The 18,532-nt window shown below is 40.6% G+C and overlaps 1 protein-coding gene across 3 annotated transcripts in view; it reads left to right on the forward strand.

The window, feature by feature from the left end:
* The first annotated feature begins 2,150 nt into the window (after positions 1 to 2,150).
* The window catches only part of plcl5 (phospholipase C like 5), a 36,665-nt gene continuing 20,283 nt past the window's right edge, over positions 2,151 to 18,532 (forward strand). For all 3 annotated transcript variants that reach the window (XM_059003169.1, XM_034057892.3, XM_059003170.1), the window contains exon 1: positions 2,151 to 2,773. In XM_059003169.1, coding sequence (XP_058859152.1) covers positions 2,495 to 2,773 — 279 coding nt within the window. In that variant the 5' untranslated portion in view covers positions 2,151 to 2,494. The remainder of the gene's footprint in view (positions 2,774 to 18,532) is intronic.

An 18,532-nucleotide genomic window follows, 5' to 3' on the forward strand; every position in this document is an offset into this window, starting at 1 on the left:
TGAACGCGGTATACACTTTCGGTTTCAAACAAACATTGTCCACAGGATAGATGTTATTCTAAAAACAACTGTTATTTCTGGTGTGCGTGCTATTTAAGAGCGGTTTAAAATTCACAAGCTTTCCAGACCACCAGGGCTGCCCTTCAGGTGAGATAATGACATTTATAAGGAGTTATACTTAAGTAATAATAATAATAATAATAATAATAATAATAATAATAATAATAATAATAATAATAATAATAATTAACCTCAGCTACAGAAAACGAAGGGAACTGAGCCTAAAGTATTTGAACAGCGATCGTTTTAAACTGCGACTTGGCAAGTTTATGTACATTCGTCACGTTTTGCCCGTGATTGCACGACGTTGAAAAAGCCATTCAGTTACATTCAGCGCTGAATCACAGCTCTGGGCTCTGGCATAATTGCGCATGTTCACAGCCCACAAGAAGGGCTGCTGGTCTCTTAGTATGGTCGTGTGCATGCGTAACCGGCTGTTTTTTCATCTAAATGTTGTGCACTATTTATTTTGAACTATCTTACTAATTACGTTTTATTTATATTTGAGTTTTTCTTGCAAGTTGGGAAAGCGCTTGGTGATTGTGACGTAACCTCCATTGGGAGCTACACCAATCAGACCCCCCCCCCGATTTACAGCAGCAGAAGGTTACACATTAAAATGACATATACAGGTTTTGTGTAATACAGAAAGAAAATTAAAACGGAGATTATTTGTTTTTTTCCAACTGGGTTTTTGCTATATTAGCTGCCCTTATATATAGCTGACATGTTCCACATCTGGTTTGTGGTTATAACCAATATAATAATAATAATAATAATAATAATAATAATAATAATAATAATAATAATAATAATAATAATAATAAACCCTATACTGTCACATACTGTACAGCGCCGCATTTTTAGGGCTACAGTCTGTTGAATATTACTGCCCCTCAGCGCCAGTGCTTTCCACTGAATGTGTAAGTTTATGGATGTGTGTGTGTGTGTGTGTGTGTGTGTGTGTGTGATTTGTATTGTTTTATTATCAGAATACTCTTACTTGTCCAATGTATTAATAGCAACAACAAAAAAATGATAGTAGGCTATAGTTAGAATAATTTTCAACAGTTTTAGGAAATGAACGCAACATCATTTAGATTTAGAAATTACTGTACAAGATCTTTGAAGACGTATCAAGATACAACCACAAGAGGGTGCTATAATCTCGCCCAAGTAACAGATTAACCCATTAGTGTCTTTCGCTGCTCTAATTTGATATTCCCGTTTTTACCAGAATAACATTTAAACGCAGACTGCGGTTTACCTACATTGCCTCTGCAAGGGTTTATTTCCTCAACGTCTGCGTTGCACATCCCTCTAGTTCTCTAAATGATATTGTAGAAAACGAGAACACATTTTCCTCAGAAGTCAATATTGCATTAATGTATGAGACGCCGCCTTCGCCTACGTATGTACAGATGTCTCAAACTAACTTTTTAGTTTTGCAAACTAAAATTACTTTAGATAAACAAACAAACAAACTGGTGCTTTGATCTGGCATAACCGGGCTCCCGGGAGCGTGGGTGGTTATGTTATATAACACATTAAACTGTGTCGCCCCCACAAGCCCCACATATCTGAAATGTACCACAGAATAATTTGGTTCAATTAGAATTGAGTTTCTATTGAATGCTGAGTCATTACAATATATTGTTTTCTTTAAATAGCGACAAGAAAAATGTATCAAAACATGAAATAAATAGAATTCATATACATAACGTTAGAATAAATAGAATATGGAAATAAATAAATTCATTAAACAGTGTTTATAAATATTCTCTTGTGCTTTGACAGTCACAGTTATAACTCTCTCTAAAACAGCTTTTGAAGTATCCTTAAATTACAGTCCTTAACAGAAAACAGTATATTGAGTATGCATTTTGTATTTTTTTTAATGCATTATTAGCTATTTCCTATCCGCCCCGTGCTGCGGTCTGGAGAGGGGAGTCGAGCTGTAAAAATATTTGCCGCTTGGGGAAACGCGTGTGGAAATAAGGAAGTCCCATTCTATTCAGTCTGACTGACTGACAAGCTAACCGTGCTCCTAACAAAAACGGCAAAACCTTCTGCTCTATGCATTTGGGGGGGGGAGTGATAAAGAGCCACAACTAGGAGGGATTAGACCCGATGGTCATTTCTTTAGGCAGGAAATCTAGCGAGGAGAAATCTGTCATGTTATCGTGCAGCAGTTTAGCTGTGAGCTAAAGCAACGCTGATCTCACCACGCCAAGCAGCAATCATCGGGTTTTGGTCAGCACAGTGAAGCATTCGCACACAGTCGTGCATGATTTTGTGTGTGTGTGTGTGTGTGTGTGTGTGTATCTGCATTGAAATCCGTTCGCTTTTTTTAAAAACAGTGCATTCCCTTTTTTTCTAAGGTGAATACTTCTTCAACACAGAATGGCTTGGAGTACTGTTTTGTGATGTTTGGATGATGGCGGAGGGACAGGCGATCAAACCTGGATCGGGATCGTTGCTAAATCCAGCCGCTATACTGGCATCAGATTCGGCGTCCGAACTGCCTGGGTACAACAACGATCCGCATCATTCTACCCGGGCTTTCTTGGAGGTTGCCGGAGGAGCGGATCCTGTTTTCTCCAACGGGAGGTGTAAGGAGGATGGGAGCTCCCATTCCGGGAGCCGCAGCAGCAGCAGCCGGGAGAATTCTGCGGAAAGGAATCCGGCTAAGCCGCGAAGCAGCATCATGAAGGTTTGATTTATATTTCGATTTGACTTCTCTTCAGACTGCTGTTTTAACTGACTTTATATCTGCAGACTGTCAGCTGAAAATAAGTCAGCTAATTTAATATCATGAAGGTTACCAGCATCGAATATAAAAATACTATCGTGACATGCAAGTTGCGGTTCTTTCTGTATGGCCATACAACGAAAAACAAGGTTGCACACTTGTCAGCGTTACTGTTATTGTCAGAACTGTGTTACACTATAATTCAGTTGTAGGCAGTGTTACAGTCAAATCAGTGAACATTACCAGCAGCCAAATGTACTGCGAAATCACTGGAACCTTTGGACACCGTAAAAATACGAAGCATATGCAATTATGAAAAAAAAAACAACAATATTGCTTTAGACTTTCATGCATGCTATCTCTAATCTGGTAATCAACCAAATCATTTCTTCAATCGCCAAATACTGAACTGTTATAAAACTCAAAATATCAGTTTTGAAAAAACATTCTAACATCACTAAAAGATACTGAAAGACACAGCACACAGTGCACAGTCCGTCCTGTTTCGAAGCAATGCCTATGGCTTCAGTAAAAGCGCCTGCCTGTCACTTTAAACAAAATAAATAATAAAAATACAAAAGCTAAACATATACAGTGTAACTGCTGATGCAAACTGGAGCTAGGGCAGCTAGTGGAGTGGTTTACATTCTATACAAAGCATGCTTTTAACTTAGTCCCTAAGCATATTCAGCGCAGGTAGCGCTGCTGGTGTGGTGTGCATTGTGCAGGCGAGGTATATATAATGTGGGCTTGCATCCTCCTTATGGGGTTACAGTTGAGTGTGTGTGTGTGTGTGTGTGTGTGTTAGTGAAGTGTGGATTTTGAATTGGAGACTGAAATGAGTTTATAGCTAGATTGGATTCACTTTGGGTTGCGTCAGCGCTGTATGCACAGGCTGGCTGTAATAAGGTGTTGTGCTTTAGCAGTATTTAAACACTGCGCCACTTCTTAGTCTGGCACCGTGTCTTTTTCAAACTGAATTCATCATCGTCAGCCTCTACTAAGATCGCATTTTTTGGTTTTTGTTAATACTGATAATTCGCAAGAAATGATATCGTGACCGAGGTTTAAGGATGTATTTTCTTTCGTCTCGTTAGCGTAACGGGCAGTGTTGTGTGACGCACGGCCCTTACGGATGCTGCCCCCTGTCGGTGAGATGAGGTTTAACGCTCTAGTCTAAAGCCCGTCTCTTTTGCATTGCAATTCAGACGCTCGCTTGCGGTGTGGATCTATCTGTCTATCTATCTATCTATCTATCTATCTATCTATCTATCTATCTATCTATCTATCTATCTATTATTTTATTATTATTTATTTCTTATCAGACGCCCTTATCCAGGGCGACTTACTATCGTAAGCAAATACATTTCAAGTGTTACAGTACAAGTAATACAATAAGAGCAAGATAAATACAATGACTTTGGTTCAAGCAAGTACAAGTGTGACAAAATACGATTCAATAATACAGCAGATAACAGTGTCAGTGATAGTTACATCAGGATATGATTAAATACAAAATACTACAGATTAAACACTTGGCAGATTACAGTACTCTGAAGTACAGGATTAAATGCAGTAAAATAGGGGGCAGATAAGAGCAAGTAAAGCGCATTTAAGGAAGGGTGATAGTGTCCCAGGGGAAAAACAGAGAAGTTCTACAGATGCTGTCTGAAGAGGTGAGTCTTAAGGAGGCGCCGGAATGTGGTCGGGGACTGGGCAGTCCTGACATCTGTAGGAAGGTCATTCCACCACTGCGGAGCGAGGGTGGAGAAGGAGCGGGCTCTGGAGGCAGGGGAGCGTAGCGGAGGTAGAGCCAGTCTTGTAGTGCAGGCGGAGCGGAGAGGTCGAGTGGGGGTGTAGGGAGAGATGAGGGTCTGGAGGTAGCTGGGTGCAGTCTGGTGAAGGCATCTGTGGCTAGTACAAGAGTCTTGAACTGGATGCGAGCGGTGATCGGGAGCCAGTGGAGTTAGTGTGCTAGATTGATAATTGGAAATCTAGATTGATTGGACGTTTCTGTTTTAACAAACAGTTACCAAGGACAACAAAATAGACTTTCAACTGGAATATTTTATGTAGAGGTTGAAATAAATCACTGCAACATGTTTACAGAGTATTTGTTTTACTTGTGATGTATGATTTATTAAATAATAATAATAATAATAATAATAATAATAATAATAATAATAATAATAATAATAATTTGGGTTAACGTGCCAAAAGCGACAGGAGTCTTTGTGCTTGATCTGATGCCTGATGTTTGAAAGCTCTGCAGGAATGGAGTCTGGCTGCATTTTGCTTAGGTGTGTTCACAGATTGATGCAAAAGGAATGCAGTCATATTTAGCTGGCAGTAATTGCTCCCACCTCTCAGCGTTAAGAAGAAGTATTTCTGTGGATTTTATCTTCAGCTCACCCTGTTGGCATGACGTAGATGCAGGCAATCCAGTCTGACATTTAATAAGATCATTCATGGGCTAACCAGAGGAACCTAACAACACCTTAATGGAACTATTGCGTTGCACTGAACTGTTGAATGAAGCAGGACTCTTTGCAGCTCACTAATGATATACTTCAGTTACTGTTTTAAGTCATGCAATAAAATGTGAATTTGAAGAACATTTCTAGGTAAGGTGTAAACAACGATAAGCGAGTTGTTTACCCCACTTAAACCATTTATACTAAAGTGATAGTGAATGTTTTTTCAGTGTGTGGTAGTTCTCTAATGAAGCTTCCTGATTGGTGGATGAAAGTTCTGAGGTTTCCAATCAATGCCAGGTCCCTCGAATGGAGTTTTCTGATTGGTGGATGAAAGTTCTGAGGTTTCCAGTCAATGCCAGGTCCCTCGAATGGAGTTTTCTAATTGGTGGTTGAAAGTTCTGAGGTTTCCAGTCAATGCCAGGTTCCTTGAATGGAGTTTTCTGATTGGTGGTTGAAAGTTCTGAGGTTTCCAGTCAATGCCAGGTCCCTCGAATGGAGTTTTCTGATTGGTGGTTGAAAGTTCTGAGGTTTCCAGTCAATGCCAGGTCCCTCGAATGGAGTTTTCTGATTGGTGGATGAAAGGTTTCTCATCCAGCTTACCATTTGATTACCGACCATTAAAACAATCACGATTGTGTATAAAAGGAAATCAGCAACCGTGCACAGTGCACCAGAGGCCGCGACAGTAAGGAGGGTGAATACTGTAAACCAGGAGTGTCCAATCCTGGTCCTGGAGGGCCATTCCACTACAGGTTTAACAGGTAAAATAAGATCATTAACTACTTCAGGTTCTGGCTGGAGGTGTAATTGGTTCAAACCATTTAGAACAGGGTTGGAACAAAGACCAGGAGTGGAATTTCCCTCCAGGACTGCCTGTTTTAGACTATGAGATGGTTCTGCACATAGCTTAATAAATACATTGCAATCTGGAGGGGGGGGCGGGGGGGGGGGGCTAGCTGCTGTAAACACCGTGGGACCTTGCACACTGCCTCAGTGGCTCATTTCTAAAGCACTGTGCAAGGTTACAGGCAGAATCCTGTTCAAGGACAGCACTTGGCCGTATTCCATCCAACGCCTTCTTAGTTGCATCTAATCCCCCCCCCCTCCCCCACACACAACTGATTGTACATCAGTGTCACCACAATGCAATGCTGAATATATAAATAGCATACTGTAGCTGACCTCCATATTGATGCGATGCATCCTTAGTCAGATTGCATGTATCAGAGTCAAATTACACCACATTAGGGTGAGCTGTTCTGTTTAATTATTCTTACTGTATTCTGTATTATGGGTTGTTGTAACATACAAACCGGTTGCACCGTACATCCCCCAATATGATATTCCATAAGCATGCATTTCCGACATTCCTACTCAAGTGTGTTCTTTATTTGTTTGTGAACAAGCCTCTTACATAAACAGCTCCCTAAGCAAGCTTATGTCTAGAATTGTGTGCTACTTACCATGCATTCTTATTAAGGGCTAGGCTGGTAGGATCTTAAAACCACGTTTAATCGAACTGCATTAAGTCTTCCTCATCGGATCCGATCTGATCGGATTTGTGATCCGATGCAGTTTATAAATATCTCCTAGAAATCTAATAGCTCTGAAACCATTGTAAAAGAGCTGGAATTGTTTCCTGTCATTAGGACTGCATTATCACATTCACAATTCTGGAGAACTGCTCATCCAATTGTGATTACTATATATAGTAGTGTTCAATTGTATCAGAACACCTCAAGATTTATATACCTAGCTGCATGAAAACCTCTGGGTGTGAGAATTTCAATTCCTGCTCAGTAATCAGTGATACAGAAACAATAGACACTCGCGTGTGAACAAGTTAGACTGCTTTGTGCTTTAATTAGACCTCTCAAACAACTTTTAAAAAGTCCCATGCATTTTGTCATTTGTGGCTGCGTGTTCCTTTTCTCTTACTCTTTTAAATTAATTGCATGTGTGGTCTGTTAAAATGAGACCATCACTAATTTGCCTGTTTTGATAATTTTCAGTTACAGTGGTCTGATTTCATATTTTGGTATTCCATGTTTGATTACACGTTGCTGTACTTTACATTATTTCTATACGTGGTCAAGTTGTGTTTTGCTTACAATACAAGTGCAATGTGGTATTCAGTACTTTAAACAATTTAATTCACAATCCATTTATTGGCTAAAAAAATATCTTAAATCATGTTTCAACTCCAATTACTGTGACTTTCTCCCTCGTAAGCAGTTCTTCCTATTTTGAAGGATCAAGCTTTTTCAAACAAAGCCATGCAGCTTTTGTGGCCCATGATAACAGCACCGTGATCAATTCGTGTTCCAAGCCTTATTGGAGTTTGGTTCTACAATTTCGGCTGTACTGCAAACTCATGAAAGCAATCAGTATTCAGGAAGGGTTCACAGCTGCTTTGATTTAGACTTGAGTACTGACTCCCTCTGCCTGGTCCAGGACTGACCAACGTCCAGCATAGATGAATGGGGAGTATTCACTGTAGCACGCCCAGCCCGTGTATGCAGTTCACGTGCGTTCAGAGAAAGAAGTAGGTATCCTGCCTGAAGGAAATGAGGAGGGGTAATGTCACGTCTTTCATTTTCCTATGGAGAAAACTTAGTAAGGGGTTGAATGGACTGTCAGACGTCTGTGCTGGGATCCTGAAAGCAGCTAACTCGAGTCACCCGAAAGACAAGTAGACTCCAATTAAGAAACCAGCCGTGCAAGGAGATGACCCTCTGATGGGCACATTGTTCAGTCTGCTTGGTTATAAAATTAAACTTTTTTTTTTGTTTTATGTCAAGGGCAGTAGATTTTGAATGAATGCTTACAGAATCTTAAAGAGTGCTTTTAAATCAGATTCTTTTTCAATTGTTTAACTTTTATTAGATTATATGCAGCTATTTTTAAAAGAGACCTCAGTGTTTAATAGTGACACATACAGTACACGCTGAATGGTCAAGATGTTTTGCTTTCTTTGAAACTGTCCTAATAAAAGTTTACCACTGTATTTTTGCATGGTATTTTTAACCATGGTTATACCATGCAATTATCTGCATTTTCCCTAGTTTGCCATGTTTATATGTTAATATGCTTTACCACACCTCGCTGTTCTTTACATTGCTAACCTATGCTCTAACATGCTTTCACTATGCTTTATTACACTTTTCTATGCTTAAGAAGGGGTATAACCAGTATTGAGACTGCTGAATGTTAAAAGTGAGTGCCAAATGTAACAAAACAAACCTCTGTCTCAGTTGCCTGGAAATGGATTGCAAACAACCCTGCAGTCCAGGATAAAGCTCATTTGCATTGATGGATAACCGGATTTGCTTTTTTTTATCGCAGGATCGTTTCGGGCTTGTTTGTCTAGTGTTGAGTTAGCACAGGGTTTCATTTTTGCATCGCAAGGATCTCACATTTAAATACATCTGACTGTCTCAAGTACCAAGACACACTTTAAAATACTGTAGCTACACTGTATTATTATGTAATGTACTTGTTAAACACGATGTGATGTATAGAGTTCTTTCCTCACAATCACAGAATTGCATGTAGTACAGAAAAAGTGGAGCCTAATTTAGATCTCATCCAAAGTAACGTTATAATAGCAAAAAGTTGGTTATATAGATCTCAGATGTGCATTTTTTATTATTTTAAAACATGACATCTGGTACTGTGTTAGTGTAAGAAATCTCTGTTTGTAAGACATGATATTGGTGCACACCCTGGGTCATTTCACCTGGAGGGTGAAATAGTCCCCACCCCTTCAGCGGCGTCATTCCTTGTAATTAACCAACCAGCTGCTTCCCCTATTGACTGACATGCTGTTAACCAGTAACGTGCTTTGACCCAGAAGACACTGCTGAGGTGAATTGGCCTAGGAAGGGAAGAATGAAACAGATTTCCTGAGAGGAAGGCGTGCAAAACTAAGAACTTTAATTTAATGTATGTAACAGATATCACATTTTAAAATGAAAATGCGTTCCATAACATTTCTTTAAAAACTGCACATTTGAGAATGAAGTGAAAAACAGGTAAGAGGCACAGTAATGTTTTGTTGGCTGCAATCACTTTAAATTCAATTTCTCAACTAGAAAACAAATATCAATGAGAGCCTTTTTAATGATCTAAGCAGCGGCAGATTGATCCTTTTACCTGATGAAGACACCGACTGAACCTTGTGTCAACTTGACTTAGTCTCTTGTTATGATTTGGTGTTTGAAGTTACAGCTGCAAGTCAATACCTTAACCCCTGCACTGTTAGAGAACAGTGACTAAAAATCAAAGAGCAAACCAATGAAAATGAGGACAGCACTTGTCAAGAGCTGGTTATTCTTGGACTGTGGTCAATCAGATTATTAGCTAAGAAAGCTGTGAGATTGGGGTCCCCGAGGGGCTCATCCAATTACAGCGCTGCCACTGGGAGTGCAGGGTGAGTCACACAGCATGGATGGCACCAGTTCGCGTCCGGGCTCTGCAAAGAGGCCGAATTTTGCTGGGGACCCCGAGGGGGGGAGTCGCATTGGCTTTGTCGCTCCTGGGGTGGGGGATGGGAAAGCTATAGCGGATTATAGCAGTATTTTTTATAAAGAAACTACAACACTGTGTTTTTTTTATCTTCTAAAGTCCTCTTTATCCAGACAGCTGGTTATACAAACCTTCTGTTCGAATACAAGAGGTTTAACGGTATGATTAATTAATTCGCTCTTGAGTCTGATCAGCCCCAAATTAAAACCAGATGAAGACCTACAGCACTGTGTCTTTAAGAGCACCATAGAATTCCCGGAGATTCCACAGAACTTTAGAATTCCACAGAACTCTGTAGTCATAAGTAATCTGTCTGAATGACTCTTGCATATTGCAAACCAACTGTGTTAGATATGGCTAAAAATCTGATACATGGCTTTCTGTTCAGATTGTACAACAGTGTTTGTAAGAACAGTGTTTAATAACAAACAGCTATACTACCAGGAAGCTTATGTCACCTGTGGCAGGATATATATTTCTAGTGGTCATGTGGCCTATTGGCAGTGCTGTTGTGGGGGACAAATTTACTGTAAACAGTAGGCTCACTTTCCATGTTTGGGCTGGTGCAAAATCTGCCCCAATTTGTCCTACCAGGCAAAAAGCAATTGATCTGCAGTAAACAAGTGTGAGCTGTTGAATCAAAGGTGTTCCTGCTACCACCTGCAGAACTGTGTTCGTCAGTTCAAGTTTACAGTGAGAGAGTAAGACTGGGGCTGTTTCTTTGAATCCCCCCCCCCTTGAGCGTGGTGCTGACACCTGCTGTCACTTTGTGTTCCGGTAAAGAATCATATTGAAACTCGGGGCCCAGCTTTGTTTTTTTTAGTAACAAGAGGAAAGAACCTCACAGACATGGGGGAAAAAAATCATTACATCACTGCAAACCTCACAGCTGGAGTCTTGAGTTTCAGCTCCACTGCGCAATCACAGGGACTGTCCTTCGCATGTTTTTCAAGGAAAGATTCAAGGACCCATCGCTGGCACCTGCCAAAGGCAACTGACCGGTTTTACATATTTGCTTTTATCCAAACTAAATAAACACTTGATAGCTACATTTAGAAATGCTAAAAGAAACTTGGTAAACGCAATGAACAAACATTTTAAAAAAAACGTTTGCCACTGAATTGAAGTTTCGTTTCATATTTACTACTAAGGTGCTTCTGTGGTGGAGTATAGACAGAGCCATTCATCACATTGAGCAACTGAGCCAGAAAAGATCCAGCGGTCCACATTACTACTTACGAGGCTGCAGGGCAATATTCTCCATACCATTTAAAATATTGGTTCTCTTTCTTTCCTATTCCAAAAGTCACTGGAATCATTTTGCCTTCACCGTTGTAACCACAAACACAGATTTGTAGTCCTGTTAAAGTGTTTGATACTTCAGCGAATTGGGGAGGGTGGAAAACTAGGCATATCGGTCTTGAACAGTTTACGGGGAGATAGCAGGGCCAGGGGTCCCCCAGGGGTCGCTTGTGGCCCCCAGCCACTGTTATGAGGAACAGCTGATGTACGTGGCTAGTCATTTCCATGTACTGAAGGCTGCTACTTGCCATGCGATCTTGCTTCACCGTTGATGTCCGCTCCAGCTCGGTACAGCTCTGTTTGCAAGTCACTATCTGACCAATACAATACAATAGCAAGGGACTGCTAAATTATGCCAAATAAGAGTGCTTTGCAGTGATAGTGAGTTTCCTCCTCGTCTTTTCTGAGAATCCAGGTAATGCAATATATTTAAAGCTTCTATTTTATTTATTCATGTGCACCAATGTGAAAGTGCTCAATGTTTCTATATGAGTGTACTTATTGATCTCGATAAGAAAAAATAAATAAAATATAAGCTTTTAATATATTGCTGTGGATATTGATTTTCGAATGGGAGCTGCAGTCCAGTTTTCTACAACGGTGGATTTCTATGGGAGGAGGTTCTATATATATATATATATATATATATATTGATTGGATAGAAAGAGGGTTACTTGTATCTACTGTCAAAGTGAGTTCCAGTATCACAGAAGTGCATCTAGTCTGCTGTACCACCTGCGTGATAAACATGCTTTCACTTCTCAAAATGCACTCTAGTAGTTTTTCTGCTACAGACAACAACAAATGAATGATCAATCCTGTTAAAAATGTCACCGCTAACAGTGACGTGCTAAGGCTCTGCTGTACAGAATGGTGCATTAGATTATTGACTGTAAGGTTGAGTTGGAGTCTGTGCAGCATTTCACATCCATAATCTTTCAGGAAATCCCCCTGTAAGCCGTGCACAGAACAATATAATCACAAGGGGGCTTATAAACAGACGCTTTTCTTTGGTATGCCTTTTTTGCCGTCTGTTTTTGTTTTATTGGATCAGATAGGTTCATCGGACAGTGCTAATTTGGTTGCTGTGGAATTGAAATGAACGGCGTCATGTGGGAAATGATATTTTCAGTCTGCAGTGCTGCAATGCAAAAAGGCCCCCATCTAAAAGAATCGGTCTCCTTTTTTGAGAAACTTGAATGTGGGGGGTATAGAGGGCTGTTCAGTTAGGGTACATTTGTTCAGTTGAAATACTTTGCTGGGATGCAGCACTCTCTGTTATACTGAAATATATACTGTACTCGGCTCCTTTAACTCCTTCAACAGTGCAGCCATGTATACAGATCTAGGAGAGATAAACACGCTCAAAACAACAGACCACTAAACTAATCTAATATGTATATGCATTTTTTTTTTCAGTAAAAGATGCTTGTGTAACGGGCAGTGTTGTGTGATCCACTGCAGTTACGGATTCTGTCCCCTGTCGGTGAGATGAGATGAGGTTAAAAGCTCTTAAGCCACGAATGCAGACGAGCCCAGCACTTTTGCATTGTGGTTAAGACGCTCGCTTGGGATGCGCGGGGTCGCCTGGGGGCTTCCTTTCATTCGATTGGTGAGAAGGGGTCGGACTGGGTATCTGGCACTGGCAACGATAGAGGCGGTCTGTGGACAAAATAGAAATAATTAAAATAGACTAAGAATAAAGGATGCACTCATTTTGGAATTTCAAATCCAAGTGCTGATCAAGCCTAGATCTTAATGATGCTAGTTAAAATAATGCTGATTTTGAAGTTGCATGTCTGTAAATTAAACGCTTCATAGACTAACCTTGCTCGAAATGCTCAATAATCCAAAACCTCAAACCATGTGTCTGCGATCCGTGTTAGATAAATGGGAATACAGTCAGTAAATAGAATTCAATTTCAAAAGGGTTTTTGATGTGGTTCGTGCCCATGTTAGTTCCTCTCTTAGCTGAGGTGTACTCACCATTCTTTTGATCCATGGTATTGTGACATCACTGCAAGCAGTGATCTTACAGTACCATGGATCAAAGAGATCTCTATTTACATATTCGCAGGTACGCTAAAACTATGGATGGAGTGGTCTGTTTATAGACTCTACCATGGTAACTGACACCATAAATGATCCAGAGAAATGGAGGCACTTGCAAACAGAACGCTCCCTGTCGGGTACACGGCGTTGCAGAACACGCTGTTCCCACTGTGTTTAATAGCAATAACAAACGGTATAGTGCTGGTTGCGATTTCGAGATACGCACGTGCATGTCAGCACTGGAATGGCTGTCCTTATCAAAGATGAGCGATGGAACGAAGAGAGCGGATGTTAGAACAGGCATGCATGCTAGCCGGAAGCCTTGCTATGGAGTTTAATTACCATGGAAGCTGGCATTGTGAAGCAGGGATGCACATTTTGAATGTAATGGTTGTCACACATAACATGTTGCAGAAAATGCAAGACCGACACACACACGGATATGCCTGTACAGTGTCGTTATAATAATAATAATAATAATATTAATAATAATAATAATAATAATATTAATAATATCTTTATTTTTATATAGCGCCTTTCATAGTGGACCACCATCACAAAGCGCTTTACAGAGGTAGGCTGTGAACTGTGCATTATATGCAGAGTCACATACAGTAGGACATTGATTTAACATCTCATCCGCAGGACAGAGCACAAGGAGGTTAAGTGACTTGCTCAGGATCAAAATAGACACTGGAAAATGCATGCTAGTCACATGCATTCAAAGACATGCATTCCTTCAGCCCCCAAAGTTTTTTTTTGTTTTTTTTTACTTGAATACTTCTGTTTACGCGATTCTGCGGCTGTCTCATTGAAAAGGGCCTTCTGTCAATGAATCCCATTTAAATACGATTAGAATTAATCAGACCTCAGAGATTCCAATAGCCTGAAGGAAAATGTCACCGCGACACTTTAGACACACAAGTCACTGCGCAGATATTAGACTTGGGATCTGGGATCTGTGCACCTATTGAAAAAAAAAAAAAAAAAAATCCATCAGTTTACAAGGAACATCTGTGCATCACAAATAAACATGATGCTAAAACTGTCTTCATTTTGCAACGAGGTGCACGAAACAGGTTTTAAAGTGTACTGACCAGGTAGGATCTGCTCATCCAGATTGTCAGTTTCCTCCTCGTGATACTTGAGTCGCTCTCAAATGTATTTTAAGAAGAAACCGTTTTGAACAAGCGCTCAGTTCCTTGTGTACCTTAAGGGGCTAAACCACAGAAGCAATTGAGGAAGAGAGGCTACTTATTTAAACAAAGTGTTTTTGAAATTCGGGTCCTTAGAAACACTAATTGCAGATTGCTGGTTACAGGACAGTTTTTATTCTCGTTTCTAGTTTATTGTTCAAGGTTTTCTATGTATGTTTGGGAGTCAAAGACAAGGGAAGAAGAGCCAATTTTCCTGCCTGATCCAGGAATCCCACCTCTCACTCATTCCCTTTTAAAAGATGCCCCTTCATTATTTTTAGCAGTAGTATTATGAGTGGTAGGGTTACTGTTACTTTTTCTGCAGGGGTGCATGTGTTTTTTTTTAATTTCATTTTAAAAATGAGGCATTACTATTACAAAAAAATCCATTTTGCCACCTCTGACCAAAACGGAATTTCATTTTAATTAAAAGTCAAAGATATTTAATAATTGGTCATTTCAACTGAGAGACTTTCTCCCCCATCCCCTAGCATTTGCCTTTTACAGTTAAACATCTACCTGTCTGTTTAAAGGATGTCTGTCTTTCATTTTCTGATTTCTAATTTGCAAATGTTCCCTAATCGGCACTGGTCACGGGGCCTCTCTCTCACTCATCAAATGAGAACTTTAACTGTTACCCCTCTCAAAGATCTTTTAGACAGACATGTTGAAAGATAAATGTACAATTAGGAGAAAGGTGTGCTGAGGCTGTGCCCTTAACTGCAAGCCCTATTGTTAGTTTTAGGTAAGCTCTTGCTTCCCAGTGAGCTGCAGAGATGTTTCACTGGTGGGTAAGACTGTAAGCTCTCTGTTGCCTGCAGAGTTATTCTTTATCCTCCAAGCTGCTGGAAAGGTGCCACAGAGCATCACTCACTCCCTCGGATCTCACTGCACTCCTGCCCAGCTCTCTGGAGAACCACTGCAGCGTGCTGCCCTCGCTGTCTCCACATTCCTGCTGCCGACTGCATGGCTCCAGGAAAAAGGGTTGCGTTTCTGTCGCTGGACAGGTGTTTGTTTCTGAATCAAGCAGTTATTTACGATATAAGCAACAATATACACCAGACTGGACAACACAAGTCCACACATCGATCACGCGTGCGGCATGTGAATATATGTGTTTCCCATTTTAAAAAGCTTCCTTATAATGCTTTTGGGAAACTATAATAATTCAAGAGATGTATGGGCAGTATGTATCCCTTGGGTTGAAAGAAAATACTGTTGACTGTTTTTCAGGCTTCACTAATTTCCACCTCAGTGGTTTATGTTTACCTGATACGGTTGCTATGGTTGCTGGGATTGAGGTAGCTGAGTCAATGCAAACGAACAAAACAAGAGGGAGGAAGTGTTTGTGGAAGATGCACGAGCTATATTCTTAAGACCCAAATCTGTATATAATTGTGTAACACTAATTCTTCAGGCTTGAGGTCTGGTGAGTGGTATTTGCTGGCTTTAAACCTTTAATCCTGCAGTTTGCATCCCAGTGAATTGCACTGTCTGCTAATTATGCACTGTAATGTAATCTGCGTACAGACGGCTTCTTAAAGCTGCAGCAGCCTTTGTCTAACCACCTTACCCTAAACTGCAATTGCACTGGGCCTGTTTACTGCATTGCTGCATAGTTTGCCCTTCTGTGCGCTCTTCTTTATTTCTATCCTGTCTTGAAACCTGCTTGTCATCCGGTCGCTACTGCTCCTGCCTGCTGCTCTTTTCAGTATAAATACATCAAGCTCTGCTGCAGCTCAAGAAGCTAAACAGAGGTTTTTAAAAATGTTTTCAGGGCAGCCACAATTAAGTATCTTCCAACTTGGATATTTTGACTGGGATCTGTGCTAGAAACAGGAAATGCGTCGCAGCTGTCTGTGTGAGTCGCTTCCTCATGAAACAAAAAAAAACAAAACAGAAATGAAAACAACAGGGATACTCTGTGTCGTCAGTAAGTGTACACATATGGCCCACTCATTTTCTCTGAAGTTAAATCCCTCCTCCTCCTCCTCAACTGTTTCCATGGAGATGAAAAGGTGTTTTTTTGGTTTTTTTGGGGGAGGGGTGTATGTGCCTAGCAACATGACTGCTGTCAATTCCATAAGCCCAGTGGATAACAGCTACACTGGGGCAGAATACTGTTAACTGCACCGTGAATCCTAATAGTGAATTGCATAACTTACAGCAGCCTTGAGAAGACTAAAACAGTTATCAGCTGCATTGCATAAGTCCCAAGGGTTATCTGGTACCCTTTTGTCCGACAGGTGCTGTACACCATCAGCCATAGTATTTGGAATGCGCTGTTACTGTGCATATTGTATTCATACAGATTTCTGCTGATGTTATGTAAGCTCAGTAGGGAAATGCGTGAATATGATTAACTTTCGAGATGTAACCCTGGAGATTTCCTTGAGTCCTCTTTTAATCTTGACAAAACAGTCGAGGGATTTGTCACTTTTGCAAATCTGTTTGTTCGGAGCACGCAGGCAGGCAGCAACAGCAATCGGTGTAGCGCAAGGGGATCCAAATGTATTCAGTTTCGCGGCTCAGCATTAATGGGTTTTGTGAAGCGTGCGGGTGAAGTGAAAGCCGGGATAAGCGACCCACACTACGGGGTCCATCTGCAGTAGAGAAGGCAATGGCAACTGAAGGTTAAGTGACTGTGCTTTCCAGGATTGGAAACTAAGAATAGATTTAGGTTGGTCAGTAAAGAGCATGATGGAAAATAAAGACCTCAAGCCTAAACCAATAAACCAAGAAAGACAGAATTTAATTCAACATGAAACAACCTAGCATGGAGGGCTTTTTTAAATAAAAAGAGTCTTAAACATATTTCAGCAAGGCAATAAAACCTGAATACACAGGAAGGCTTGACTTACAAGAAGTGAACTGCATCACCTTGTAATGGATCCACATATATTCAGTATTATAAATCAGTTTTCCCTGGCAACTTGGCTATGGGATATTGAAATATATTAATTTTGATTGACTGAAAATGGGTCCTGAATGTTGCCTCGGGTGACTTAGAATGTTGCCTGCCAACACAGAGCGGTGAGGATAGTAGTAATGGGACTTGGCAGAAAAGGTTCCCAATAAATGAAAAAAAAGTCCTGTGGTGTTCTATTGAATTGTGATGAACGAGGTGTCAGGGTAACAGCTTGCTCCCGAGTCCCTTTATCTTGTTGGCGTAGCCCTACACACGTGGGTCCCTGAGGAGTCCCATTTTTGGAGGACGCTGCGCTCTCCCGTCTCGCTCCCCTCCAAGCTTGTCCTTCTTCACCTGACCGCAGTGCTTAACCCTTCATTTGCATAGCATGAGGAAGTGCAGGACTGATTCCTCTCGTAACAAATTGTTCCTGGTCCATGCATGATATGCACATTTATTAATAATGAATTGCATGCCTGTTCTTGAATCTAGCTTTTATTGAACTATGTTTGAGTTTCTAATTGGGTAGACTGATGTAGACTTCAAAGAGGTCTTTGTTCTAAAACATCACCAATGCAATGAGACATTTAGAGATTGAATGTAGGGGCTTGAGTTGTTTCTAATTCATTTTAGTTGCTCTAATGAGTATCAAGCCTTTATACAATATCTTGATCATATTTTGCTCAGACAATATCGTCATTTTTTTTTAAGGCACTGCAGACACCAGAGTTAGCTAAGCTATTGGTGGTGACGTCTTCCTTAACTTTTAATTTAATTTCACTTATTATACTATGGTATTGCAAATATTAAGCTTACTTCTAACCCTGCTATTACAACCTAATTAAGTCATTTGGAATGCAGTAGATTACTTTGTGACGACATTTGGGGACTACTGAAATGTTTTTCGGAGCTCTGAGTCCATTAAAAAAAAAATGGAACTGCCTATGACATGACTGTTTAGCATTTTGTTTCATTACATCTGTCTCTCTGTCGGATTTGTTATAATAAAATGATTATTGTGAAGGAAGTGGGGCAGACTTAGGGCGCTGCTGTAAATGAGTATCTCAACCTCTCTTCCTCTGCCCCACCGACACACAGGCTGCTAAGAGACTATATGAGTCTCCCTTTCTCTGATCCGTAAGTGTAACAGGTGGTGTTGAGTGATGCTCTGCGGTTACGGATTCTGTCCTGTCCCCCTGTCGGCGAGATGAGATGAGGTTAAAAACTCTACAACCACGAATGCGGGCAAGTCTGGCTC

This window comes from Acipenser ruthenus, chromosome 28, assembly GCF_902713425.1.
Source record: "Acipenser ruthenus chromosome 28, fAciRut3.2 maternal haplotype, whole genome shotgun sequence".
Taxonomy (NCBI): domain Eukaryota; kingdom Metazoa; phylum Chordata; class Actinopteri; order Acipenseriformes; family Acipenseridae; genus Acipenser; species Acipenser ruthenus.